The sequence below is a fragment of the Acanthamoeba castellanii genome (assembly GCF_000313135.1).
Source record: "Acanthamoeba castellanii str. Neff unplaced genomic scaffold scf7180000084774, whole genome shotgun sequence".
Classification (NCBI taxonomy): domain Eukaryota; phylum Discosea; order Longamoebia; family Acanthamoebidae; genus Acanthamoeba; species Acanthamoeba castellanii.
The window spans coordinates 147777-158141 of NW_004457384.1; the positions used below are offsets into that span (position 1 = coordinate 147777).

At 59.6% G+C, this 10365-nt stretch overlaps 5 protein-coding genes across 5 annotated transcripts in view; 2 read left to right on the forward strand and 3 right to left on the reverse strand.

Moving 5' to 3' along the window:
- Positions 1-1223: 1223 nt before the first annotated feature.
- ACA1_276330 (VRRNUC domain containing protein) lies at positions 1224-3731 on the reverse strand (the record flags this gene model as incomplete). The annotated part of the gene is made up of 7 exons (XM_004337383.1): positions 1224-1393; positions 1452-1533; positions 1594-1676; positions 1756-1881; positions 1982-2189; positions 2371-2788; positions 2896-3731. Coding segments are annotated over 7 exons (1923 nt in total), but the record flags the coding sequence as incomplete, so codon positions are not given.
- Positions 3732-4132: 401 nt separating this feature from the next.
- Positions 4133-5379, reverse strand: ACA1_276340 (uncharacterized protein; the record flags this gene model as incomplete). Its single annotated transcript, XM_004337384.1, has 7 exons — positions 4133-4141; positions 4168-4442; positions 4540-4611; positions 4714-4855; positions 4978-5090; positions 5211-5266; positions 5327-5379. The coding sequence occupies 7 exons, from the start codon at positions 5377-5379 to the stop codon at positions 4133-4135; spliced, it is 720 nt and encodes a 239-aa protein (XP_004337432.1).
- Positions 5380-5703: 324 nt separating this feature from the next.
- Positions 5704-6605, forward strand: ACA1_276350 (uncharacterized protein; the record flags this gene model as incomplete). Its single annotated transcript, XM_004337385.1, has 3 exons — positions 5704-5763; positions 5834-5985; positions 6584-6605. The coding sequence occupies 3 exons, from the start codon at positions 5704-5706 to the stop codon at positions 6603-6605; spliced, it is 234 nt and encodes a 77-aa protein (XP_004337433.1).
- A 183-nt stretch (positions 6606-6788) lies between these two features.
- On the forward strand, positions 6789-7934 carry ACA1_276360 (endonuclease V protein; the record flags this gene model as incomplete). Its single annotated transcript, XM_004337386.1, has 5 exons — positions 6789-6914; positions 6949-7035; positions 7314-7448; positions 7644-7750; positions 7868-7934. 5 exons carry the CDS (start codon positions 6789-6791, stop codon positions 7932-7934), a joined length of 522 nt encoding a protein of 173 aa, XP_004337434.1.
- Positions 7935-8051: 117 nt separating this feature from the next.
- Positions 8052-10365, reverse strand: part of ACA1_276370 (acetylCoA hydrolase/transferase, putative) — a gene marked incomplete at both ends in the record, with an annotated part of 3032 nt that continues 718 nt past the window's right edge. The window contains 9 exon segments of the mRNA XM_004337387.1: positions 8052-8294; positions 8457-8569; positions 8669-8781; positions 8905-9083; positions 9173-9326; positions 9372-9598; positions 9721-9834; positions 10008-10065; positions 10077-10189. Coding sequence (XP_004337435.1) covers positions 8052-8294; positions 8457-8569; positions 8669-8781; positions 8905-9083; positions 9173-9326; positions 9372-9598; positions 9721-9834; positions 10008-10065; positions 10077-10189 — 1314 coding nt within the window.

Sequence of the window (10365 nt, forward strand, 5' to 3'; positions counted from 1 at the left end):
TGTCATGCATGTGGTCCACATAACACACATGTTAGGTGTGTGGTCTGCATGCAACATGCATATTTCATGTGTGGCCAAGGCACACCATGCATTCTTCATGTACTTCCAACTCATACTGCAAATGTGACCTGAATAGCATGCATGCTACGCATTTTATCCATACTACGCGTTATCGTTGCATCCCCATAGATTCAGGAAAGCTCACTTGAGACATGAGTCCGAAAACGCGTAGCACGCGTAGAACGCGGAGCACACGTTAAACGTGTTGACGGGTCGCGCGGAAGCTACGCTTCGCGGGCGCGTGGGCTACGCAAGGACGACAAGTGAAAATGCGAGTGGCCATGGAGATGACTCTGTTTCGCGATCATCACGGACAACCGCGGAGGTTGCGACTACCCGCGATCATCGCAATAGTTGCGATAGTCGCGATAGTTGCAAAAACCACTACCACAGGCATAGGCAAACAACATGAACAGGAGATGAGGTGCCGACCATCCACGGATATTGCAACTATCGCGACTATCGCGACTATTGCGACTATCGCGATTTTTTTGCGATCATCGCGGCTGGGCAGGCATCTCCCATGAGTAGAAAACTAGTTCCACGAAGTAAGCTGCTGGAACACTTGGTTATTGTAGAGTAGAAGAGCTGCAGCAACTCGTTCTTCGGGGATGCAACGCGACCGTAGCGGCCTGAGTGTGCGGCAGCTTGTAGCCCATGGTGTAATTGGTCTGGAAAAATAGTGGCAGGCCGCTGGCTGTCCTGGTAAGCAAGGAAAATAGTGCTCTCAGTAGTCTGGCCCAGAACAAAATTAGTCAGAAACAAGCGAGAAAACTCACGATCTTGATAAGGAAACACCGAGGTCGTACAGCCCAACGAGGCATCCTACAGGGCTGAGTCCTATCACATCTTGATGCCCATGATCTGGCGCGCATTTTGACAAAACGCAAGGTCAAGAGTTTACAAGGCAAGCAAGAAAGAGCACTCTTTGTTCTGTGTTAGCTAGGGTTTGGAGGAGTTGGAACCTCCCTCACTGGACATGCTTGGTTGTAGGAGCCATGATTCAGACTAAGTCCTTTATCCTCCACATCTTTCTTGTGGGCACCACCACTTGCACTTTGATTTGTAACACAGGGCAGGAACACTACCCATTTGGGAAAGAAAGGCTAGACAGTTAGTGCCACTGTGAGTATTCATGCAAGCCTGCTGGTATCAGGCTGGATTCAATCATCAGGAGAGGGCCTCTTGCGCTTGTGCCCTGTGGGACCTTTGTGCTCCAGCACAAAGCACACTTCACAGTCTACCCCCACAGCAAGAAGCTGATCAAGCCACACTTGCTGGTAGGCTGACAGCTGGTCTCGAGGTCCTTTGACCTCCACCAGCTTGGCTGTCCCTGCTAAAAAATTCCAGAATAAGCAAAGAATAAGCACAGAATTAGCAAGCAATAGTACCATCCTCATTCCACAGGAGTAGATCAGGAAGACCATGACCCCATCCCTTGTAATCCTCAGCAAGCAGCTGAAATATGTTGGCCTAACACCACACCACCAGTCATGAGTGTGCTCCACCAGGCAATGGTGCAGGGGCTTGTACAAGTGCATTTCCACCAATGCAGGAGGCCACCACCTGTAGGTGTTGGAGGCTGTATCGCCAGTCTACCCCTAGGCATTGCGTCCCTGTGTGGTATGAGAATGCACCAAGTTAGAGGCCAAGGTTGGTGAAGGAGCACGTTGGATTTGAGAGTGAGCAAGCTACCATAGTGGATCCACGCCTCTGCGAGGAGCTTGGGCATGGACTGTGAGCGGATCTCCTGGAGTCGCTGCTCGATCAGGCTTCTTCGGCTGGTGGCGAACGCGTCTGTTGCCAAGTCCATTGGCGCCACTAGCGTATCAAGTACCAAGTAACATGCTCACGCAGGTTAGATTTACGCCCTCTCTCGATCATCCTTGGGACACACAGGGAAGAAGAGGACAGGGCGTACCTTGGAAGGGAGTCAAGAACACCCCCGGCACGTCGGCAAACAAGACGTCCCACATGAGGAGACCAAAGAGCGTCTTGAAGATACCATTCTCCGAATGCATGCCCGCCCAGCCTCGTCCCTCTTGTGCGTAGTACTGCAGCGCCAGCTCTTCGACAGTACAGCGGCTCCCGTCGTGGCCCACGAACGTAGACTTCTTCCCTGGCTTGGCCTGAACCCTCCCCCACCACACCATCAGCCGTCATCATCATCATCATCATCATCAACACACATGTCACACCACCGCTCGCAGCTGATGACGGGGGAGGGGAGGTGGTGGTGGCACCGTAGAGGAGAGAAGGAGAGGAGAAGAGGATAGTAGGAGCAGGGCAGGGGCACGCTGGGTGGGGTACCTCCTCGCGTACGAGGCGTCCGTAGATGGTGGTGGAGCGCGGCTTCTTGAGAGAGGCGATGGAGAAGGCGGGAAATGGAGATGAGAGCGGGGCGGCGGCGGCGCGGGTGAGGAAGGAAGGCTTGTTCCAACGCAAGGGCGGCTTGGCGAGCTTGAGGACGCGCTTCTGGAGGACGAGCTGATCGCACAGGCGGAGGGACGGCTGGTCGTGATTGAGTGCGGTTTCGGCGAGAATGAGCGAGTGCTTCTTGCGCCCCATGTGCTCCACGTTGAGGGACAGCCGATGCCACCAGTGCCCGCGCTTGCCCGGACAGAAGGGCGTGCTCAGCAGCAGCCGTAGACACGCCGCTGCCTCGGCGTACTTTTTCTGCTTCTCCAGCACACCGACACCGTCGTGAAGCACGCGTGCCAGCACCCACCTGGTGACGAACGTTCGTGCAGTCGCATGCGACCACCTCCCCTTAGTCAACACCGCACCGCACCGCACCGCACGGCGAACGACCAACAAACAGTACGTGGCGCGTACCCATGGGTGAACCTGGAGAGAAAAGGCCGTTCCGCGATGCACGCTCGCCACACGGCTGCGCTGGCACACTTGCGCAAGCAGCTGCGGCCAAATAGCGCGGGGAACGGTTGGTCAGCGGCGGAAGCATCCACCACACCACCCTCGTCGTCCGGCGCACAGGCACCGCCCTCTTCTCTGCCGTCGTCCAGCAGCAGCAGCCGCCGCCGCGCGTCGACCGGCACAGTCGGCACGAGGGATGAAGTGAAGAGTGGCTGCGGAGGAGGAGACGGCTGCAGGGCCGAGGCAGAGGAGGAGAAGGAGGACAATGAGGGAAGGGGGAATGCGGACGAAAGCTGGTGCAGGATGGACGGGAAGGGCGAGTCAAGTAAGGCAGCAGCGGAGGAGAAGCGTTTGCGACGGGACCGTTCGGCAAGCTGCTGCTTCTGCTCGAGGCGGATGATCTCCGAGTAGGGGTCCTGCTCCGGCGACGAGGCAGAGTGCGCAAGGAAGGAAGCGGCAACGACCAGTGTCTCGAGCAGGGACCGATGATGTTGAGTCGATCGGTGGCCTTCGTTCGGCCCGCAGCGCCGCTGTGCCCTTCTCGACACTGGTATCCCTCGGTTGGTTGTCCTGCTGCTCGCGGCGGCTGTGGACACGGTAGCAGAGCTCGTGGGCGTGGGCGCGGGCGCGGGCGTGCTGCTGCTGGCAGCGCCCAGTGCCTCGAGGCTGTTGGCCAAGGCGAGGGCGCGCTCGTAGAGGTCAAGTGCCTCCCGGGAGGGGAACACCCGGCTCTCGTTGCCTTGGCGCCGCCACCAATAGCACTCACAGGTCTCTCCTCCTCCTCCTCCATGGCTGTCGCTGGTCCCACACCACACGCACGCATGGGCGTTGGTCAGAGCTAGTCGACCAGGCCCGCAGGCAGGCCGGCAGGCAGGCCGGCAGGCAGGCAGGAGGGTGGGTGGGTGGGTGGCGCATGATGGCACCCCCCTGGTGTTGTTGCTGGTGTTATTGCTGTTGTTGTTGTTGTTGCTTGGGGGTAGGTAGCTACCTCATCGACCGGGGGCGGGAAGGGGACGGCGGAGGGGTACTGAAGCTTTCGTCACCTGGCGCTCCGCTCGTGGTGGTGTTCTCGGCCTTTTCTCCGCGGCAGGCGCTCTCTTCTGCGCGGGCACAGCCGGCGGTCATCCGCGGGTGAGGAGGAGGAGGTGGCTGGTCGGCAGGACGGTGTCCAGCGTCTTCCTCTCCGTGCTCGTCATCATCAGGTGGGCTGTCCGGGCGAAGAGGCCGCCGTACGGACTTCCACGCGTGGATGTCGATGTGAGGGCAGGCGTAGGCGGGGTACTTGACTTTGTCCATGCCCACGAGCAGGAGTAGCGTCATGTCCTGTGTGTCGTTCAAGAAGAACAGTCGCTGCATGCGCTTGAACAAGTCGCGCGAGGGCCGCGATAGCCGAATGGCACAGAACCGAGGCCTATCACCGCTCGGCGCGACAGTTGGCAGGGCAGCCTCAGCGCGAGGAGCAGCAGAACGGAGTTCTCGCTCCACCACCTTGGACAGCACACTCCGTCCTGCGTGCGTGCGTGCGTGCAAGAGGAAGGGGGGGAAGATGGATGACTCATCGGTGCGGCACAAGGGGGGGTGCAGCATATACGAGGGGGTCCATACCGTCGAGTGTCTGCTGTGTGTACGCCGTGCCGGTGATGGCGTTGATGATGTCCGCCACGCGCATGCCAGCGCCTGCATTCTTTTCTAATAAGCAACCCAGTTGGCGTGCTATGCGCTTGCGTGGCGTGTGTGGCGGCTCTCAAAACTTAAAGCCTTGGCGGGCAGGATTCGCACCGAGAGAAGCGAGGAAGGTGCCCTGTGCCGCCCGAAGCACAGCCTGCAGTTGGTACTTGCTCAAGGTATTCAGCAGATCAGGGGTGATGTCGCGGTCGTGTACGCCTTCCAGTGTCTCACAGAAGCCCAGCCGTTGGAGTTCCTAGGAATCAACCACCACGTCGTTTGCCCAAGGTGTCAACAGTCTGCGTGGCTGGCACCTGGACGCCTGGAAAGAGGATGCGGCGAACAACCAGCAGCTGCCAACAGTGAGGGAGAGCGTACGAGAGTCGCGTCAAGCACGTCGATTTCGGGGTAGGAGAGGGTGGCTGTACGGAACCACGGCCCTTTGCGCTGGAACAGGCGAATGTACAGGCGCTTGGCTCCCTCGCCCATGCCTGCCACCCACCCACCCACCCCCAGCAGGCCACGTGCGTTGCACAAGAACAACACAGAAGCAGCACGCGTCAGCCACAGCATGTCTGTGAGTCTGTGAGGACCTTGTAGTGGCTGGGCACCTTCGAACGTGCGCAGCAGATGCTCCTCCTTGGGCGTCAACAGGTGGCCATGTAGCCTAATGTTTGCAGTTAGGGAGGCGGAGCGCACTTGGAATTGAACGAAAGGGAGCCGTTACTTCCGCACACTCTCGAGGATCAGTACAAAATTGTAAAGGTAGTACGAGGGCATCCTCTGCTCTGTAGTGATGTCCTCCGTGGCAGCCTCTCTGCGATTTCCGTCATTCTCCTTCCAAGATTCAGGGAAGATGTCAGCCTCTTGGATGCTTACCGCTCTGCTGCTTCTACCTCGAACTACTATGCTGCCTACAGCGGCGCAATGCCCATCGTTGTCATCATCATCATCATCATCAGAGGAAATCTCAATAACTTCGTGATGCATTTGCCGCTACAAGGAAAAAAAAAAACAAACAGAAACGACGCGTGAGCAGAAAACAGGAGGAAGAAAAAATGGTTGGAAAAAAATTACTCTAGTTTTTAAAAGAAAACGGCAGAGATGGAGGCGGTGGAGCTGGAGGATCCCTCTGCGCACATCAAGGCGCTGTGGGAGTCGCACGTGCATCCAAACTCTTTCACGATGGTGAGTGGGTTGTGGCTTACAGCGGGGGGGGGGGCACAGGGAGCAGCTGGAGCTGAAGACTCAGCTGGTCACCAGGGACGACTTCGCATGGAACCTGCCCTCGCTGCCCACCTCCGCACCACCCCCGGACGACGCTGCCGCTCGCGGGGGTACTGAGGAGAAGGAGGAGCTGCGCTTCATTGGCGGTGTCGACATCAGGTAGGCCAGCCGTGCACGTGTCGTGCTTGTTCTGTTAGGCCTTTTGTATATCTCTGTTATTCTTCTTCTTCTTCTTATCTCGTACCTCCTTCCTCCCCCAAGCTTCGTCAAGAATGATCCCGTCAATGCGTGTGCCTCGCTCGTCGTCCTTTCCTATCCCCAGCTGCAGGCACTGCACCATTCCCTCCACCCCCCACCCCCGCCCTATGCACCCGGTCGCTCCTATTTATTTCTGGTCCATATCTTTCCTTCCGCGTGTGTGGTGCGTCGTGTGTGTGCCTGTGTCGTGTGTCGTGTGCGTCGTGTGTGTGCCTGTGTCGTGTGTCGTGTGTGCCTGTGTCGTGTGTCGTGTGCGTCGTGTGTGTGCCTGTGTCGTGTGTCGTGTGCGTCGTGTGTGTGTGTGTGTGTGTGTGTCGTGTGTCTTGTGTGTGTGTCGTGTGTGTGTGTCATGTGGTGTCGTGTGTGTGTGTGTGTGTCATGTGTGTCGTGTGTGTGTGTGTGTGTAGTGTGGTGTCGTGTGTGTGTGTGTGTGTGTGTGTGTCGTGCGTGATAAATCGTGGCACGGCATGACTCGTGTGCACGCAGGTCGTGTGGGAAGCCGAGCGCATGGTCAAGCTTGAGCTGCCTACATTCCTGGCTTCCTGGCCTTTCGGGAGGTGCCGCACCTCGTGCCCCTCTTCGAGCAGCTACGCGCCGACCAGCCCCGCCTTTGGCCCCAGGCACGCTGCTTTCTGCCACACCCCACCCCACACATGGAGTGAAATAAGTCGACAATGTTGTGGATAAGATAATGATATGATGATATGTGGCAGAAGAAGAAGAACGAAGAACGAAGAACGAAGAAGAACAAGAACAAGAGCGAAGAAGAAGAAGAAGAAGTGAGCGACTACTGGCTGGTGGCATTGGTGGCGGTGGCGACGATGCTGATGGTGGCGGTTATGGCTAAACGGGGTCGGCGGGCAGGTGGTGTTCGTTGACGGGAACGGAGTGCTGCACCCGCGCGGGTTCGGCTTGGCCTCCCACCTGGGCGTGCTCATCGGCATACCCACAGTACCCCACCCTCCAAACTCTCCCCTTCCTTGCGGATATGTGAGCCTGCCCTGGCGCCGCTCACCGCTCGGGACATACCGTACACGCGACACACTCACACAACACACACGACACACGCGACACAAACCACACACACGACACACGCGACCCACACGCGACGACATACACGGCACACACACGCGACACACACGGCACACACGACACACACCACACACACACGACACACACACGACACACACACGACACACATGACACACACGGCACACACATACATACAGATAGGGGTGGGGAAGACCTTCTTCCACGTCGACGGGCTGGACATGAGGGAGGTCAAAGCACAGGCGGCCGCAGCCTGCCACAAGGGCGGCGACTGGATCCCCCTGATCGGCCAGTCGGGAGTTGAGTGGGGCGCCGTACGAGACCTCCACCACCCTCTGACTCCTGTCTCCCGGGATCCCGACTGACTATCATCGTGTGTCGTGTGTGTTGTGTGTCGTGTGTGATTGTTGTGTGTCGTGTGCGTGTGTTGTGTGTGTGTTGTGTGTGTGTCGTGTGTGTCGTGTGTATCGTGTGTATATCGCGTGTGTGTCGTGTGTGTTGACAATCAGGCGTTCCGAAGCACAGACGGCTCGTCGAACCCCATCTACGTGTCGGTGGGCCACAGGATCAGCCTGGCCTCGGCTGTGCTCCTTACCCAGGCCTCGTGCCTCCACAGGTGCGGACCTTCCCCCAATCCTGCCCCACTGGCACGGGTGCGTGTGCACACGTGTTGTTGGCAATTCGGCCCTCGCTCCTACGACAACGCGTGTGTCTCACCTCCCGTGCGTTGCAGGGTGCCGGAGCCCATCCGGCAGGCCGACCTGCGCAGCCGGGAGTTTCTGCGCAAACAGGGGCACTGATGATGGTGATGATGTGGAATGGCCCACAGCACGGGCCAACAACCACAACGTGCACGTTGGGGAGATGCCGGACTTGTGCACAGGCTCTCGTGAATATTTGTACACCTCCATACCCAATCACCACTTCACACGCCAACGGGGTTCTGCTGCTGCTGCGCTGGCCATGGCGGCCATCCACTCGTCGACGTGCGCAGACTCAGGGATCTTGGGGGAGTTCTCGTCGACGTCGAACCAGAAGCCCCGCTCGACCTCCTTCTCCAGCCAGGGCCGGTGGAGGGGATGGGCGATGGAGATGAGGGCCTTCATGCGCTCCTTGACCGGCTTGCCGAACAGATTCACCGCGCCCCACTCCGTCACCACCTACTCGCGCAACCCCCCCCCACCCACCCCGCCTGCCGTCAGGAGGGCACAACCCACCAGAAGCCTCCCCCCCCCGGGGGGGGGGGAGAAAGCGAGATATAAAGAGCGAGGAGCGAGAGAAGAGAGAGAAGGCCGGCCGGCTGCTGGTGATTTGACACGCACCCAGTGGACGTGGGCACGCGTGGTCACGACGCCTGCGCCGCGCTTGAGCCGCGGCACAATCTTGCTCTCGCCCCGTGAGGTGGTCGACGGCAGGGCGATGATGGGCTTGCCGCCTGCGCACCGTGAGACGAGGTCCCAGCAGGTGTTAACCCCTCCCCCCCACACCACACGACGCACACCACACTGAAATGTCGTTGGAGGGCGCGCAGTACCGTGGGAGAGAGCAGCGCCGCGCATGAAATCCATCTGCCCGCCCACGCCCGAGTAGAGCTTCGAACCAATCGAGTCGGCACAGATCTGGCCCGAGAGATCCACCTCGACCGCGCTGACGGCCATGCGAAGAGGAACGACGCGTCACCCCATGCTCCGCGCGCATGTCCGCACACGCGCCAACGTGGCTTTGTACCAATAGTGCGTGGAGGAGGAGGAGGAGGAGGAGGAGGAGTACCTGTTGATGGCGGTCATCTTGGGGTTCTCCTTGATGAGGATGGGGTTGTTGACCCATTCAATGGCGCGGAACTGCACGGCGGGGTTCTCGTGCACGAAATCGTAGAGGCGCTTGGTGCCCAGACAGAAGCCCACGGTGATGGTGCGCGGGGCGATAACCTTGTTCTCGCCCGTGATCACCTGTCATCACACACGACACACGTAAGGGGGCTGGACTGGCGATTTGCGGTGGGGCGGTGGTGGCTGGTGGTGGCTGGTGGTGGCTGTACCCCACGCTCGACCAGGTCGATGATGCCGTCGGAGAACATCTCGGTGTGGATGCCGAGCTTCTTGTGGTGCGTGAGCTCGGCCAGCACAGCATCGGGGATCACGCCGATGCCCATCTGCAGCGTTGCCCCGTCCTCCACGAGCTGCGCCACGTTCCTGCGAAACCACCACCGCCCCACTCCCGCGGTGAGACAGGGGGACGTTGCCACCATTGGCGTTGCTGCGGCCAGCGCCAGCGCCACTTCATCATCATGCATCATCATGCACATTATCATGCATCGCCACTTCATCAGCAGGACCAGGACGTACTTGCCGATCTTGCCGATCGTCTCGGTGACCTTGCCACGCTTGTGCTCGATGAGGGGGGCCGGCCCGTCCACCATGAAGCTGATGGCGCTCTCGTGCACGAACCCATCGCCGTGCGTACGCTATTAATAAATAAATATATAATATATATATATAACGGTCGTGAGCGGACTTGTTCCACCCCCCCCTCCTCCCGAGGCGTGCGTGCGTGCGTGCGAGGGGCTGTGTGGGCGGACGTGTGTACGGGCATGTGGGGGTTGACTTGGGCGATGACCGTCTTGGCGCATTGGACGGCCGCCAAGCTGGCGTCCACCGAGGTACCCAACGAGCAGAACCCGTGCTGGTCCGGCGGCGACACCTGACGACGACGACGACGACGACGACGAGCAGGGGGAGGAGGAGGAGGAGGAGGAGGAGCACAACAAGCAACACCACCCCACGAGTGAGGTCCCTGAGCGGCGGCGGGGAGAGGAACACACGCGCCGCATCGAGAGCGAGCGAGCGAGAGAGGGCGAGAGAGGGAGCGTGTACGGTGATGAGGGCGACGTCGAGCGGGAGGATGCCGCGGCGGAAGAGGAGCGGGATCTCGCTGAGGAAGACGGGCGTGTAATCGAGGCGCCCTCCTGCACGCCCTTGCGCACGTTCTTGCCCACGAAGAAGTTGTTGTTCTTGAACGAGCCCTCGTACTTCTTGTCCGCGTACGACGCGTCACCCTGCCACCCGCACCACCGACACACAACGCGACCCCATATCCCCCCCCCCGATATCGCATGAGTGGACAACGGTGGCGGCGTGGCCGGCGTGGCCGGCGTGGCCGGCGTGGCCGGCGTGGCCGGCGTGGCGGCGTGGCGGCGTGGCGGCGTGGCGGCGTGGCGGCGTGGCGGCGTGG